The sequence below is a fragment of the Zosterops lateralis genome (genome assembly GCF_965231275.1).
Source record: "Zosterops lateralis genome assembly, chromosome: 25".
Classification (NCBI taxonomy): domain Eukaryota; kingdom Metazoa; phylum Chordata; class Aves; order Passeriformes; family Zosteropidae; genus Zosterops; species Zosterops lateralis.
Window position 1 is genome coordinate 3,065,986 of NC_139785.1, and position 17,043 is coordinate 3,083,028.

The 17,043-nt window shown below is 44.9% G+C and overlaps 1 protein-coding gene across 2 annotated transcripts in view; it reads left to right on the plus strand.

Moving 5' to 3' along the window:
* Positions 1–15,904, plus strand: part of SORL1 (sortilin related receptor 1) — a gene marked incomplete at its 5' end in the record, with an annotated part of 53,580 nt that extends 37,676 nt beyond the window's left edge. For both annotated transcript variants that reach the window (XM_083878166.1, XM_083878167.1), the window contains 14 exons: positions 154–323; positions 831–943; positions 1,189–1,293; positions 2,267–2,339; positions 3,473–3,555; positions 3,794–3,890; positions 4,448–4,632; positions 5,385–5,504; positions 5,587–5,751; positions 7,099–7,273; positions 7,712–7,818; positions 8,695–8,887; positions 10,002–10,214; positions 11,665–15,904. In XM_083878166.1, coding sequence (XP_083734292.1) covers positions 154–323; positions 831–943; positions 1,189–1,293; positions 2,267–2,339; positions 3,473–3,555; positions 3,794–3,890; positions 4,448–4,632; positions 5,385–5,504; positions 5,587–5,751; positions 7,099–7,273; positions 7,712–7,818; positions 8,695–8,887; positions 10,002–10,214; positions 11,665–11,732 — 1,867 coding nt within the window. In that variant the 3' untranslated portion in view covers positions 11,733–15,904. The remainder of the gene's footprint in view (positions 1–153; positions 324–830; positions 944–1,188; positions 1,294–2,266; positions 2,340–3,472; positions 3,556–3,793; positions 3,891–4,447; positions 4,633–5,384; positions 5,505–5,586; positions 5,752–7,098; positions 7,274–7,711; positions 7,819–8,694; positions 8,888–10,001; positions 10,215–11,664) is intronic.
* Between the last annotated feature and the right edge of the window lie 1,139 nt (positions 15,905–17,043).

Genomic DNA, 17,043 nt, shown 5'->3' on the forward strand with positions numbered 1-17,043 from the left:
AGGCTTTCCAACAACATCTTTTCAAGATTGGTGGCGTGGCCTTACCAAAACGAGCAGTGACCTTTTAAAATGGTTCAATTTTTGGGCACAAATCTGTGTGTTCTGTGCTAAAAAACCCCATCCTGACCAGAGGTGTGCGTCTCTTTCACTCAGGACGGTCGGTGAGAGCATCTGGAAGATCTTGGAGACCCACAGCAACAAAACCAACAGCGTTCTGAAGGTCCTCAAGCCTGACTGCACCTACCAGGTGAAGGTGCAGGTGCAATGCCTGAGCCGGGTCTACAACACCAACGATTTCATCACGCTGCGGGCGCCCGAAGGACGTAAGCACAGCTGCTGCTCCCCCCAGTGCCTGCCAAATTTGGGCTCAGAAACAGAGCTATCCCTGCTAGGAACAAAAAGGGTCTTTCCAGGGGCTTGGGAATTGTGCTGGATTGGGAGAAAGGGCCCTGTTGCTATTTTGGACACATAAAGGATGAAAAGTTTGGCAGGAAAAGCTCTATTTTAATTTTTTTGACTTTATTTTGTATACAGTTAGATCAGAAGGTAGAAGATGGGCTACACAGGTTGCCACCTCTCTGATTTTGTTGATGAACATCACCATCAATCATATTTCTCCTCCCAGAGGAGAAATACGTAAACAAATAGATAAGTTTTAAATATATACATAGTTTACATCAAGTTGCGTGAGGATCTCCATTGCAGAGATTCAAACACTTGAAAGCAAGAAAATTCAGGGTGCCGGTCCCTTTGTGTGCTGATTTTTCAGGGAGATGCTGCTTTCCCCCCAGCACTGTGACTGTCACTGATATTTCCCTTTCTCTCACTAGTACCAGATGCTCCCCTCAACCTTCAGCTGTCCCTGAAGAAAGAAGCTGAGGGTGTTGTGATGGGCTGGTGGAGTCCCCCTGTGAACGCCCACGGCCTCATCCGGGAATTCATCGTGAGTCCTGCTGCCCCTGGCTGGGGCTGGGCCAGCTGGGTGCATGGGGACAGCAGCACACAGCCTCATGCAGGGTGGAATGGGATATTTTGGGGAGGAATTCTGCTGGGAATGTTGGGAGAAGAAATGCTGCAGGCTGCAGGCAGCACCAGAGCCCTCGAGTCCCTAATTTCTCCCTTTGTCATGATTCTTTCTGCTGACCTGTGGTATTTGTGAGCCCTCACGCCTTGTTTTGGTGCTCCTAGGTGGAATACAGCAGCAGTGGATCCAAGGAGTGGTCGTCCCTCAGAACCACCAAGAACTACACGGAGATCAAGGACTTGCAGGTCAACACTCTCTACACAGTCAGAGTGAGTATTTCCAAAGCTCTCTCTCAGAGTTGAGTATTTCCAAAGCTCTTTCTGAGTATTTCCAAAGCTCTCTCTCAGAGCTGAGTATCTCCAAAGCTCTCTCTAAGTGAGCTCTCAATTCTGAGTGACCTAAGTCCTGCACAGCCAAGAACTTGGTTAGAAAAAATTTGTTATGAAAGAACCTTGTAAAAGCCCTGCCCTTTAATGCCAACCCACAGCACCACTGTCAATGTCTATAGTTCCAAGGGCCTTGGTTTGCTCTCCTTTGTCCCAGAAGGCCAGGCTGGATTACAAAATCCTCCCTGCTAATTGCCCATTCCAATGTCACTGCAATTGCACTGGATGTGGGCCAGAGATAAATTCGGTCCTGGGTGTATCAGTGGGAAAAGAGGCAGATCTGCCTGTGGGGAATGTCTGCACAGGGGAGAGAGCCTGGGTAATTATAGACAGAAGTAATAAGAACAGGAAATGAAAGTCTGCACAGAGAGCCCTGGGAAATGTGTGCTTTGCCTTTGTCCATCCTCTTGAGTTTTTGGGGAAGTTCTTGGGGATAAACCCCCTCCTCCAAATCTCTGTTTTTCTCACAGCTGGTTGGAGCCTTTCCTCCCATGGTTACATCCTTCTCGATGTAACCCATCCCCAAATAAATCTGTGGAAGTAGATTCAGGGCTTGAGTTTCTCACCAACTTAATGGCCCGTGGAGTCCCGAGCTCCTTATCTCGATGGACTCCTCAAAGATCTCATAAGAGAGCACTTATCTGCAAAGAGGCTGCACCTCCCTCCTCTTAGATCCCTCTAATTGACTTTAAGCAGTCGGCTTTATCTCTGCATTAAGCATTTTATTGCCAAGTAATTAAGCTTTTGTTTGCTTCCAAGTCCTTTTCCCCGGAGCCCCGGCAGGTCTGTAACCTTGCTGTAACCTCCCGCTCTGTTTGCACTGAGAAATGTCCCTGGTGTTCCCTCGTTTCCAAAGGTTGCTGCAGTGACCAGCCGAGGGGTGGGAAACTGGAGTGAAGCCAAGTCCATCACCACAGTCAAAGGCAAAGGTAAATAAATGTTGTTGTTGGGCTGAGCTCAGAGAAAGGTGACAAAAAGGTGAAGTGTCAGCCTGGAACAGCAGCAGCACCCAGAGACACCTCCCCGGCCTTTATTCTCCCTGCTGAGCCTTTCACACTGTTCAGCAGCTTTGAGCTGTAAAAAGTGACTTTTTCACTCAGCCTGAACTGCCTCAGAGCTCCGTGGCATGTCTGGAGGGGTCACTGATTTCCTCTGAGCTCTGTGGCACAGGGGGGATGGATGTGCTGTCCTGGAACTGAGCAGGAGCCTGTCCCCTCTCTCCCAGGCTGCACACAGATTCCCTCGGACTTTTGTAGGCCAAATCCTGCCTCCAGACAGACAAGAAATTACCAACCCCATCACTCTGGCTCTGAAATGATGTTGGCTCATCCTTCTCCCTCTTAGGTCACAGTTACTGTGGCTCCTCCTGCAGGTTTAGACCATAAAAAGCACCCACAGCTCCCAAGAACTGTCACAACATCACGGTCTAACAGCAGATAAATTCAAACAGCACAGTAAATAATTTCCTTCCCAACGTGTTGTTTTTGTGGTTTTTTTTAAAAGAAAAACCTTTTGAAGTCGTTTGTATTCATGCCAAGTATTTAATCCAAACTTACATCCCTGTGTCAAAATTGTCTGCTAATTTGTCAGGTGAAAGAAGGGAAGGAAAAACACCAGGCTGCTCAAAGTGCAGGATTCAGATAATGTGAATTACCTGATGGTTTAGAAAAACAGAGGTAAAAAGAACAGAATCAGCTTTGATTTCAGGTTTAGCACTGAGTGTTTGGCATTGATATCTCCTGACCCCCCTCAGCAGCTCCTGGGAAGGCTGGGGGCTGTTAACTGGGATAGGAGCTCACCCTGCTGAGTTCAGAGGGAAAAAATCCCTTTGCCCAGAGCCCTCCAGTCCCAGCCTGCACTGAGCAAGGCACAGATAAAGTAGCTTTGAGATGGTGAACTTAAAAAAATGATGTGTCTTCTCTGAGGGGAACATGTCTCAGGCAAGGTCGGGGTGTGCTGTTCTGGGAGTTACCACAAAAAGCTCTATTTTGTCTGTCCCCTCTCAATAAATATTTTTATTTCTTTGTGCTGTGCTAACAGGTCTTTTCTCTCTTTCCTCCAGTCATTCCTCCCCCTGTCATCCACATTGAGAGCTACAGTGAGGACTCCATAAGCTTCAGCCTAAAAATGACCACCAATATCAAGGTAAGAGTTTTTCCCTTCCCATCTGAGCCGGGTAAATGGTGAATAATGGCTGGGAGAAGCTGTCACCCACTGAAGCATTGCAGTCACCAGTTATTTCACTGCCAAATCATTTCTTACTGCTCCCAAACTGCCCCGGGGCTCTTAATTGGGATGGAAAATACAATGCAAGGACTGTCAGGGGTCTGCCAGTAACTCTGGTTCAGCTGGGCTGATGGCTCTGTGTCCTTGGGCTCCACAGGTCAGTGGCTACGTGGTCAACATCTACTGGACATTCGATACCCACAGGCAGGAAAAAAGGACTCTGGTCATAGAAGGGGAAAAGTCCATCCAAAAAGGTGAATTCTGCTCAAAATACAAAGTTTTGCTTTGGTCAACACCAAGCAGAAATATTTATTAGATATTATAGCATTATTTTATTTTATTTTTTTTAACTGGTAGTTTCTGTTTGAACAATTCTGTTTAAATCTGGACAGGACAAAGCAGCAAATTCTCTGTTTTGAAGACCTGGGGATTTCAAGCAGATTTGGGATTTACCCCCAGAGCTGCCCTAGTCCTTTCTCATCACATGGGGTTTTGTTTGTTGTTTCATTTCTAGTTTGCTAAAGGGAGTAGAAACAAAACAAGGATTTTTTGAGCTTGCATACAGCACGTGTCCCTGTAAATCACATTTCTGATTTGGGAAAATCTCTTTGGATATGGGAAATCATCCGGGCACAGAGGAGCACAGGCTGGGTTGGATTCCTGAGTCCCAGGTGCTTCTATAGAAAGGAAATTACTGCAGAAAGTCCCAAAGTGCAGCCCAGGAGAGGCAGGCTCCTGTTTGCTGATGCTGACCACCCTGCCCCACAGTGCTTTGCCTCACCTAATAGTGCCCCTTTCTCTTCTTGCCCAGTGGCCAATTTGACAGCACACACCCCCTATGAAATTTCTGCCTGGGCTAAGACGGAGCTGGGTGACAGCCCTCTGTCTTTTGTGCATGTGGTGACCAGTGGCACAAGACCTGTGTCCCCAAGCCTCAAGGCCAAGGCCATCAACCAGACAGCCGTGGAATGCAGCTGGACCGGCCCCAGGAATGTGGTAAGGGACCAACCCTGCCCTCACCAGCCACCCTGGGCTCTGGCTCAAAGCCTCAGAGCGGCAAACAAAACCACTGAAATCAGGAAAAAATTATTTGTTTGGGTCGAATTCCAAGGTTCTGAAAAATTTGGTGGATAATGAGGGAAAGTATGGGGGTTGGAACAGAGAGTATAATGATACTCCTGATAAAGGAGCCTGGTATCTGATATCTGAGGCTTGAAACCATGGGAGAGACAGACAGATAAATGCTCCCTGCGGCAGGAGTGACCAAGAAACATGTTGTGAGACTTTGTAATGATTACCAAATAACTGAGCTCATAAAGAATGTATAACCAATGAGAAATTGTTACCAAAAATAGAACCCTATATAAAAGAAAAACCCCTATATAAATGCTCAATAAATTTGGCTTCTGATCAGGACTTGGAATGTCCCCGATAGGAAAGAACCTCCTGCCTTTTAAATAGAAGCAAAGAAAAGCTTCTTGTCTGTTTGTTGCAGTGAGAAGTGGCTTAAACACAGACAGCACAATGCTCCTGCAGCCTCTGAATCAACTGCTGTTACCTGAGCCGAGCTCAGGGGGTTTGGGTTGGGAGTTCAAAGGCAAGTGGGCAGATTGAACTTGGGCAAGACAGAAAGAAAAACAGGAAAAAGCGTCCAGAGGGAAAAGGGTCTTTGCTTCACACCCCTAAAAAGTGACATCCAGTGGATGCTCTGGGCCATGCCAAACCCCTGCTGTGCTCTCCCTCCTCAGGTCTACGGCATCTTCTACGCCACGTCCTTCCTGGAGCTCTACAGGAGCCCCCACAACAGCACCACCAGCGCCCACAACATCACGGTGCTGGTGCAGCGAGACGAGCAGTACCTGTTCCTGGTGGGCTCCCCTCCTCCTCTGCCCCTCTGCCTGCCCGGGGCTCCACCAGCACGCAGCCCTGACCCCTGTGCCTCCCTCCCAGGTGCGGGTGATGTCCCCATACCAAGGGCCCCCCTCTGACTATGTGGTGGTGAAGATGATCCCGGACAACCGGCTGCCGCCGCGGCACCTGCACGCCGTGCACACCGGCAAGACCTTCGCCGTCATCAAGTGGGAGTCGCCCTACGACTCGCCCGACCAGGACATGGTAACGTCATGGCTCTGGCTTCTTTTCCTTGCCAATGATGGGATTAATGCACAGGAGTTGTAATTAATGGTTAATGATTTGTGATTAATGCATGGGATTAATGCGGGAGTCGTAGTTGGGTGTTCGGACTCGGTGTTTATTATTTCTTATCTACATTACTTTGAGCTCTAACTAGCAAGTTACAAAACCAAGGTAAAATGGAGCACCTCTAACTCTTTCCAAAGTTATTTAAGTGCTAATCACCCAATAACGAGGTGACACCTCTATTATTTATATTTTTGACCCAATAATGACCACCCAAGGCCCGCAATGATGTCCTTTTCCACCTAATTACAGAAAACCACTCAAACCCATGAAGAAGAAGGAAGAAGAAGGACTTAGACTTCCTCCACCTTGCCCCATGTATTACTATGTACTAAAATCCCAAATCTAAGTTTTTCACCCTGTGAGATCACACAATACTATTCAAACTACACACCCACAATCCCAGTGCTGTCACTCAATTTCAGAACCCTGTTCCAAGGCCTCAGGTCAAATGTGCTGCTTGCTTGAGGGTCAGTGACTTTTAGAACAGAAAGCCTGAGATTTTCAGCCTCCAGGGTTCCAACAGTGACACCTCACAGAGCCTTCTCCTGTCCCTGTGCACACAAAATCCTGGCTTAAAGGCCTTTCTCCTGCTGGAGGAAGGCTGAGATCAGGTCTGTGCTCCACATGAAATCATCATCAAAGTGCTGACACCTCCAACATGTTCATTTCCTCCCTACTGGCCATTAGCTCAGGACTGGAGCATTTAAAAAGAGCCAGGTCTGGGGTATCTGTTGCTGACCAAATCTTAAAAACATGTGCCAAAACACCTTTCTGGGCTTTGGGTCTGCCCAGGAGGTGGAACCAGCCCCAACAAAGCCTGGTTCTGTTCTCTGCCACACTGGAACACACTCAGGTCTCGCTCCATTGAAGGCCAGTCATTTTCTCAGGAAGCTCTCCCCTCCCATTCTGCTCCAGAGACTTTAACAGCAAAGGTTTGGAGGTTTAAACCTTCCCAGCAGAGCTGGAAACTCTGACAGGGCAGAGCTTTGTGTTGCATCCCTGTGATTCACCAAGAAACACAACCTGAGGTTTTCCTCCTGCCTCATCTGTTCCACTAACTGCATTTTCTGTATCAGTAAAGGCTGATTTTGGGCAGAGATTCAGAGAGAGGCTCAGAATTTTGCTTCCCAGACTTTCTGTAAAGCTCAGCCTTGGTTTAAAGCAAATTTTACCTGCCCTGTCTACTGTCTTACCACTCTTCAGCTGAAATTCTGCAAGAAAATGAGATTTTTTTTTCCCATCCGTTTCCTCCCCCTCCAGCTCTATGCCGTGGCAGTTAAAGATTTGGTGAGGAAAACAGATAAAATCTACAAAGTGAAAAGCAGGAACAGCACGGTGGAGTACACCATAAAGAAACTGGAACCAGGAGGGAAATACCACGTAATTGTCCAGCTGGGAAACATGAGCAAGGAATCCAGCATGAAGATCAACACAGGTAAGGGACACACAAACCTGCAGCTCTTGGTCCTCTCCCACAGCCAAAGCCCAATTTTGGGAGGCCTCCCAGGGGAGGTGATTGCACCCCCAGACAACAGCAGTGGAGAGAAAGCTTCTCAAATTATATCCAATGATATTAATTAATATTAATTAATTTTTAATTAAAATTAATTAATTTTTCTCCTGGTGAATGGGGGTGGGAAAGACACCATTTTGACTGTGTGCACATCACCAAGCACCATTACAGCCCTGCCACTGAAAAATTCCTCCACAGTTTCCACAGCACAGCAGCCTCTCCTCCAGCACATCCCTTTTCCAGAGTATTGTGCTGATCCCTAAGAAAACCCACTGAGTTTCAGAATTTACTCCATTCCTGCAAGAGGAAAGTGCCACCAGTGCTACAACCTCACCTGCTGTCACTTTTTCCCATTTGCAGTCCCCCTGTCTGCACCAGACGCCTTAAAAATCATCACTGAAAACGACCATATTCTGCTTTTCTGGAAGAGTTTGGCGTTGAAGGAAAGTAATTTCAATGAAAGCCGGGTAAGTTTTGCTGTGCCTCTTGTCCTACAGAAAATCCTGGAGCAGAGTCAGTGTGAGCTCCTTTCACAGACTGAAATCCGTCCTGTCCTTGGTGAGCCCTCTAGAAGAGCTCACTAAAATTCATGTCATGGCTGAGGCTCTGAAGCTGGGAGATGCAATCAGTCACCTTTTAGGAACATAATTACCCTGCTAGAAAAGGAAAATTGTCCCTTGTGTGAAAGGACTGGGAGTAGGACACTGCCCTGCCGTGCCAGGAAGTCTGAAAGTTGTCGTTATTCAGGCTTGGATAGAAAATCTGTGAAATGTTGTCTGTCAGAGCGTGGGCAGGTAGAAAACTCCACCAAAAAATGCCTCACCCTCCTGGACTCTGTGTTTGGGTGGGTGTGCAAAGGACAGAGTGGAGCAGACAAACCAAACCAGAGTCGTTTAGGTTGGAGAAGATCTCCAAGATGTGTCCAAGCTGTGTCTGATCCCCACCTTGTCACCAGCCCAGAGCCCCCAGTGCCACCTCCAGTTGTTTCTTGAACACCCCCAGGGATGGGAACTCCAAACCTCCCTGAGCAGCCCTTCCAATGTTTAACAACCCTTTTAGTGAGGAAATCCTTCCTGAGGTCCAACCTGAGCCTGCCCTGGCACAGCTTGAAGCTGTGTCCTCTCCTCCTGTCGCTTGGGAGAAGAGAAATCTCTCCTCCCTGAACTGGCCAAGGTCAGTGCACAGCAGCAGGGGCTCCTGGAGGAGGCTCCACATTGCCCCCTCCCAGCAGAGCTCATCAAAGCCAGATCCAGGAGTTCAAACCAAGTTTCAAAGCCCTTTTGGAAGGAACAAACCCGCCCTCTGCAGCCGAGTGATCTGGAGTTTGTGTTTCCCTCCCTCAGGGCTACGAGATTCACATGTTTGACAGCCTGATGAACATCACAGCCTACCTGGGCAACACCACAGACAACTTCTTCAAGGTGTCCAACCTGAAGATAGGCCACAACTACTCGTTCACCGTGCAGGCCCGGTGCCTCTATGGGGGGCAGATGTGTGGGGAGCCGGCCACGCTCCTCTATGACGAGCTGGGAACGGGTGAGTCCCAATTTCACAGAATTCACAGAATTCACAGAATCCCAAAATCAGTTTGGAAGACGCCGCCAAGATCATCGAGTCCAACCCAGCCCCAGCACCTCAACTAAACCACAGCACAAAGTCCCACATCCAATTTTTTTTAAACACATCCAGGGATGGTGACTCCACCACCTCCCAGGCAGACTTTATCTCTATCCCAATCCTTTATCACCCTTTCTGTAATAACTTTTTATTAATATCCAACCTGTATTTCCCTTGGTGCAGCTCAAGGCTGTGTCTTCTCGTTTTGTCAGTTGCTGCCTGGAGAAAGAGATCGACCTCCCCTGACAACAACTTTACAACCATTTTTCAAGTAGTTGTAGAATGACAAGGAGTGATATTTTCTCTTCATCCTTCTTAAAAAAAAATACTCAGGGAAGCCTCATAAATTCTTTAGGGATGTGCTGTTGGTACAGACAGCACTTGTGTCCTGTTGCTGTAGGACATGAAAGACTCCAAACATTTCAGAAGGCAAAGAGCACAGAAAAAAGGCTTTAGTGTGAAAATTCTTACTACCTTTTATAAGGTGTTCCCATCCAGACTGAACATGGTCGGTGAATAGGAACGACACCTCTCTGATCCCATGGGTTAAACCAGAGAAACAGCAAAACACCACCTGGAGAAAGATTGTTGTGAGAAAAGAGAGTTGTTTGTCAGGATTGTTTTGAGAAGAACCTTTCTTGAAATTTTTTTCCTTGGGAAAAAGTTCACAGCTGCCAGCAGGCTGAAATCTCTCAGACCCACAGTGTGTCTCCCTGATCTTTTTCAGCCTTCTGATGTTTGCATTCTTGTAGTGGAATTTCTCATAAATTTCATGTAAAAAAAAGTGATGTTTTTATAACTCTCCTTCATGTTTATCATTCCTCTTTTGAGGAGGGACAATTGATGGACTTCTAGTTTGACCAGTGTGGTTGGAGAGGTGTCAACCTCATCCTCCAATCCATGGTCATTGTCCAAAATCTATATAAACCCAAGTAAGAAAATGAACCTCCCTCTTTTTGCCCTGACAACTGAACTCTGTGTGTGTCATTAATTTATTGTCCTATAGCAACAACAGTGTCCTTCCCTCCACCAGGTCAAGACTCCTCTGCCACCAAATCCGGCCGCGCCACAGACGTGGCTGCCATCGTGGTGCCCGTGCTGTTCCTGCTGCTGGTGACCCTGGGCATTGGCTTTGTGGTGCTCTACATGAGGCACAGGAGGCTCCAGAACAGCTTCACCGCCTTCGCCAACAGCCACTACAGCTCCCGCCTGGGCTCGGCCATCTTCTCCTCGGGGGATGATCTGGGTACGTGGGCCCTGCTGGGGTTTGGGGGGTGAAATCAGGGCAAGAATTAATTCTTTGTTGTGAATTAATTCATAATCATGGGCCACTCTGGTATCATAATCTCAATAGATTTGATCTCAGAGTACAAATCATAGAATTACGGAGTTGTTAAACTTGGAAAAGATCTTCAAGACCATCAAATCCAACTGCCAAAAGTTTTCCCAGCTGAACATTTTTATCACATTAAACTTCTTCTGATGCAAATCATTTAGAAATGCACTGAGGATGTGAAATCAGGGCTAGAATTAATTATTTTATCATTGTTTGGGCCACTCTGGCATCACAATCTCAATGGATTTGATCTAAAAGTACAAATCATGGAATTATGGAGTCACTAAACTTAGAAAAACCTTCAAGACCATCAAGTTCAACTGCTAAAAGTTTTCCCAACCGAACATTTTTATCACACTAAACCTCTCATTCCAATACAAATCACTTAGAACTGCATTGAGGACATGAAATCAGGGCAAGAATTAAATATTTTGTCATGGTTTGGGCCACTCTGGCATCACAATTTCTGTGGATTTGGTCTAAGAGTACAAATCATAGAATTGCAGAGTCGTTAAACTTGGAAAAGATCTTCAAGACCATCAAGTCCGACTGCCAAAAGTTTTCCCAGTCGAACATTTTTATCAAATTAAACTCCTCCTGATGCAAATCATTTAGAAATGCATTGAGGATGTGAAATCGGGGCAAGAATTAATTATTTTGTCATGGTTTGGGCCACTTTGACATCACGATCTCAATGGGTTTGGCCTAAGAGTACAAATCATAGAATTGCGGAGTCGTTAAACTTGAAAAAGATCTTCAAGACCATCAAGTCCAATGGCTGAAAGTTTTCCCAGTCAAACAATTTTATCACACTAAACCTCTCATTCCAATACAAATCACTTAGAAACGCATTGAGGACGTGAAATCAGGGCAAGAATTAAATATTTTGTCATGGTTTGGGCCACTCTGGCATCACAATCTCTATGGATTTGGTCTAAGAGTACAAATCATAGAATTGCAGAGTCGTTAAACTTGGAAAAGATCTTCAAGACCATCAAGTCCGACTGCCAAAAGTTTTCCCAGTCGAACATTTTTATCAAATTAAACCCCTCCTCCTGATGCAAATCATTTAGAAATGCATTGAGGATGTGAAGTCGGGGCAAGAATTAATTATTTTGTCATGGTTTGGGCCACTCTGGCATCACAATCTCTGTGGATTTGGTCTAAGAGTACAAATCATAGAATTGCAGAGTCGTTAAACTTGGAAAAGATCTTCAAGATCATCAAGTCCAATGACCAAAAGTTTTCCCAACCAATATTTTTATCCAATTAAACCCCTCCTTCCAATGCAGATCATTTAAAAGCAGAGTACAGAGTGCTGGGGGCCCCCTAACAGCTCATTTTTGGGTTTGTTTTCCAGGAGATGAGGATGATGAAGCCCCAATGATAACTGGATTTTCAGATGACGTCCCCATGGTCATTGCCTGAAGGCGCATTTCTGACTGTACAAAAAAACCAAATGGTGTAAATATTTTCATTTGATAAAAATAGTTGATTGTTTATTTTAAAAGTGCACTTTGAGTTGCAATACGTTATTTTTATATGGGCCAAAAAAAAAAAAAAAAGAAAAAAATAATAATAATTTTAAGAATACACTTTGTAGTAATCAACTGTGAATTGCAGACTAGGTTGGTTGAGTAACAAATTGCTTTGATTTAACATTAATTTAGTCTTACAAGGCTATGCTTGCTGGGCATGCTTTTAAGTCTGTGAGATATTTTTTCCGTTGACTAAATTGGCTACTCATTTTATTTTTCTAAGACAAGAATAAATTTATTTAAAAAAAAATAATAAAAAAAAAAATTCAGGAGATTATATATGTAGAGAGAGATAATATAGTCCCTGAAGGTTTTTGCTTTTACTTTAGGACAAAAAAAAAAAATCCTTTGGACTTTGTTTTATATGAAAGTATTTTTGTTGTGTTAATTTATTGGGAAATCTGCTGCGGAACAGATTTCCAGAGTCGTCAGACATTGTACACATTCTTGTGTAGAACATGTGCCACTTTATCTTGCAAGGCAGTCGTATCTTGGCATCCCCATCGTTGTCCTTGCCACCAGAATAAATCCCCTCATTTTCACATTGTTTTTCTCCCTTTTAAAAACCCAATCTTTAGGTACAGCAGCACATTTTTATTTTATATTTTTTTTTTTAGGAGTGAGATTTAGCTTCCTGCTGCTGTGGGAAGTCAGAAATATCCCCACACCAAGATGTGCTGCCCAAACCCCTCCTGCTGCTGCCCCTGCCCTTAATTAATCTGGAGCTTACGACCACCACATCACTGAAACAAACAAACAAAAAAATCACCAATTGCACCTTAAAACTCATTTCCCAGGTATTTTTAGGATCCCCCTGCTCTGTGGAGTTTCCCTCAGATGCCAGCACGGTGGTGGGACAGAAGGGGGAGCCTCCAGTGTGTTCAAATCCAGATTTTCCACACTCACACAGAGCAATAATTACTGAAAATTTAAATTAATTTGGCCCCACAGCAGGGATTTGATGCTCCCTCATCGGAATTTCCTAAAAGCAGCTGTAGTTTTACCTACAGCTTTAGAAATAATATAAATACACACACACACACACACGTGTTATTTTCTCATCTCACATTCCCAGCAGACACAATACTGGCTGCAGAGCCAAATGCAAAAAAAAAAAAAAAAAAAAAAAAAAAAAAAAAAAAAGTCTGCTTGCCACTGTTTGGAGCTTTGATTTTTATTTTTTTTTTTTTTTTTTTGTGACAGCAAAATGTGAATTTCACCAAAAAAAAAAAAAAATTGTGAACCTCACTACCTGCTAAGCCAGGAGCACGACAGGAGAGGATGTTCAGGGCTCTCCCCTGGCCGTGCTCAATATATGCAAAACTTCTCACCAGGAAATACAGCACACTGTCTTGTCACACTGTTTTTTGTGGGGAAAAAAAAAAAAAAAAAGGTATTTTTGCTGTGTAAATTAAGTTATAATTGCAGTCTTCCTACAGATGAAACGAGAGAGGCCAACTATGTTTTGATACGCGACTGATCCGTTTAATTTCACAATAGAAAAATGTATTTAAGAAAACAAAAAAGAAGTTGAAGTCTGGATGGTTTGATACTCTAGAGAAATACTGACTCTATTTTCAATTACTGGTGTTAGCATTCCAGGTGACAGATTTTTTTCCCCCCCTTCCCCAAAGCTGGGACCAAACTAGAATCAGATTTTTATAAATAGCAGCAAGCTCACAGAGTTGCAATATTTTTACCTTGTCAGTGGGTCAGGAGTTGAAATTTTGAGTCAAATCAACCCAGTACACACTGCTCAGTTTGCCCTGGAGTTACACAGAGAGACCAGACTCTGACCCAGAGGATAAACCAGCCTCAAAAACATAAATCAAAAGATTTTATGCAGGAGAGGCAGCCTAAAAACAGAGATAAAGAGTATTCAACCCTTTCTTTATAAAGTATAAATTTTTAGCACAGGTAACTGAAAATTACAATGTAACATCCCAAAATCTGGTGAGGGTTAGGAGTGGTTAAATTCTGATATTTTACTCCCCCAGGGTAAATCCTGCTGCAGTAAAATGAGCAGAATTTAGAGTCCAGCCCATCTCTGTCTACCCAGATGCCATGGGGGAACCTTGTAACCACTTGATATCCTGCAGAAATCCCTTGCCTGGAGAATTCCTGGGGGAGAGGTCACTCCTGGCCACTCTGAAATGCTCCTGGCTTGGGGACACTCGTGCAGAGCAAAGCATTTTATACCCAAACCCCAACACTCTTGGTTAAATCTAATTCTAAAACATAATGTGGGGCAGAGCAGAGCTCTCTGTGGAGTCACCCCTGCCTGCCCAGGGCTTTGGGGACACTGCCCTGTCACTCCAGAGCTGTCCCCAACCCTCCCTTTCACTGCAAAAAAATCACCACTGTGCTCTCAGCAAAGCAACTTTCACAGGGCTAGTGTATTTTATATGTAGAGATAGACAAGTCTGGGCTCCAGGTGGGGAGGAACCGATGCAGTTCTGGGGTAAATTGTATATTTTTATGAACTTTTGGAGCACGAAATCTCGTTCACGGAGACGTTCAGGGGGTGGGAGGGTCCTGCTGTAAATATGGTACGTGGATGTGGATGTATATTTTGTTCTGGTTTCATTTCAGTAGCCTTATGTGGATGTGACATGACTTGCTACCCTGAATTTCGGGAGGTGATTTCGGGTTCGCTTTATGGGAACCCGATAAAATGTTTGGATCTGTATGAAAAACAAAACAACAAAAAAAAAAAAGGGTGTGGAAAATACCCTGGTTAGGAGGAACTTCCAGCAGTTAATCTGTGTTTGCATCCATTTCAGGGTGCTCTCAAGTCCATTTGAACAAAAGACTAAAGGTTGAACACAAAAATCTGTTGAGGTTTTGGACCATGAGGCTCCTTTTGCTTTGGCTCAGGCTTTTTGTGAGGTTTCCTTTTTTGTGTTGGGGGTTTGGTTTTTACAAGCAAAGACAAGGAGGTACCATTTCCCAGGCTGGTGACCTATTAAAGGTCCAAAAAAGGCTCTTTTCAGTCTGAACAACCCCCATCCTTGGGCTGCCAGCCCTGTAAAACTCGCTGAACCCAGCGAGAGCAGAGCCTGTGCAGGCAGCAGGAGCTTCCAGCCCCTCTGGGCTTTGGCTGAGCACCCAGCAAAACTGCAAAAGGATTTCACAGAGGGGTGAAATCTGGGGTGAAACCCCCTGGCTGCAGGTGTTTCATATGCAGAAGAGCTGGTGTGCTGCGAGTTCATGCCCCAGCTCTGACCTGCTCCAGGTGCTCCCACCTTGACTCAGCCCCAGGAAAATCCTCTTTTCCTCGGACACAGATGGAGTTATGGGGATGTTTGGGAGCTCAGAGAAACCAGGAAGGGGAGAGCAGAAAGGCAGAGCTGCTGCAGCATCCACCTCTTGTGGCCTCACAGCCAAAGACCTTTGTGGTCGATGGTCACCTTGGTGGTCACCACGTTATTTCACTCCTCCTGTTTCCAGAGTGTCCAAACCCCTCACATTATCCACCAGGGAACCCCCACCTGAGCCAAAGAAAGTCTCCCTGAGCAGAATTCCCATTCCTGGCAGGGCAGAGCTCAGTGTGAGCATCTCCATGCTTGAAATCAGAGTAAATTTAATTACAAACTTCACCTACGCGCTGATAGAAAAGTCAAATGTATTTTTTTTTCAGAAAAAAATATAACCTTTTCTGAAATAGCTTTCAAGTCTCCTTCAAATGGACTTGAGAAGGGAAATGGTGCAATAACTCAGCTACTCTTGGACCCCAAGAGCATCTTTGTTCCTGGAAATAGCTGCAACATTATAATTAATCCTTCCAAACCTGCACCAGTCCACAAGCAGCCAGCCTCTAATGGAGGTAGTGTCAACTTTTAATCAGGTTCTTTAAGTGAAGTTTAATGTTTTACTATTTGAATTGCTACTCTGTGTCCTTTATTTGTCTGTTTGGTTTGTTTGGGTTTGTTTTTTTTTTTTTTTTTCATTCACTGATTTCTGCTATGTATTATTGCACAATTTTGAAGGAATTTTTGTCTGTCCATTTTTTTCCCCCCTCCCAATTAATGATAATAATAAAAATGGATTGGGTGAACAGAATGGTTTCTGGTTTCTGAAATTGTTATCCAGCCTCTGTATGTCTAGTGTTTTTCTGAAAGGAGACATTTTTCTGAACATATTTTTGTTTTATAAAACCTAACAGGATTACAGAATCACTCAGTGGTTTGGGTTGGAAAGGACATTAAATATCATCTAATTTCTACCCCCTGCCCTGGGCAGGGACACCTTCCACTAACTCAGGTTGCTCCAAGTTCCATCCAACCTGGCCTTGGACATTGCCAGGGATTCAAGGGCAGCCACAGCTTCTCTGGGCACCTGTGCCAGGGCCTCAACACCCTCCCAGGGAGGAATTTCTCCCTGATATCCAGTCTAACTCTGCCCTGTGTTGGTTTGAAGCCGTTCCCATCCTGTCAGTGCTCCTGATGAAGCTGCAGTGACAGGACAAGGGCGATGAGAATCAGGAAAATTGAGCTTTGTGCTGAAGGAGCGGCAGATCCTGAGAGGAGCCACCCTCATTCCCAACACAGTCACGTCTGCCTGTCCCTTCCCTCAAGGTCACCAACACCCTCAGACAGCAAATATCATCTCCAGCCTGTCCAAGCCTCACCTCCACATTTGCACACCACCCCAGAGTTATTTTCCATGCTTAAGGCCCATTTGCACACCACCACCCCAGAGTTATTTTCCATGTGAAAAACCCATTTGTACATCACCCCAAGAGTTATTTTCTGTGCTTAAAACTCATTTGCACAACGCCACCCCAAGAGTTATTTTCCATGTGAAAAACCCATTTGCACACCACCACCCCAAGAGTTATTTTCTGTGCTTAAAACTCATTTGCACAACACCACCCCAAGAGTTATTTTCCATGTGAAAAACCCATTTGCACAATGCAACCCCAAGAGTTATTTTCCATGCTTAAAACCCATTTTCACACCTCCACCCCAAGAGTTATTTTTTGTGCTTAAAACCCATTTGCACAACACAACCCAAGAGTTATTTTCCGTGCTTCAAATCCATTTGCACAACACCACCCCAAGAGTTATTTTTCATGTGAAAAACCCATTTGCACAACACCACCCCAAGAGTTATTTTCCATGTGAAAAACCTATTTGCACAACAACACTCAAGAGTTATTTTCTGTGCTTGAAACCTATTTCCACAACACCACCCCAAGA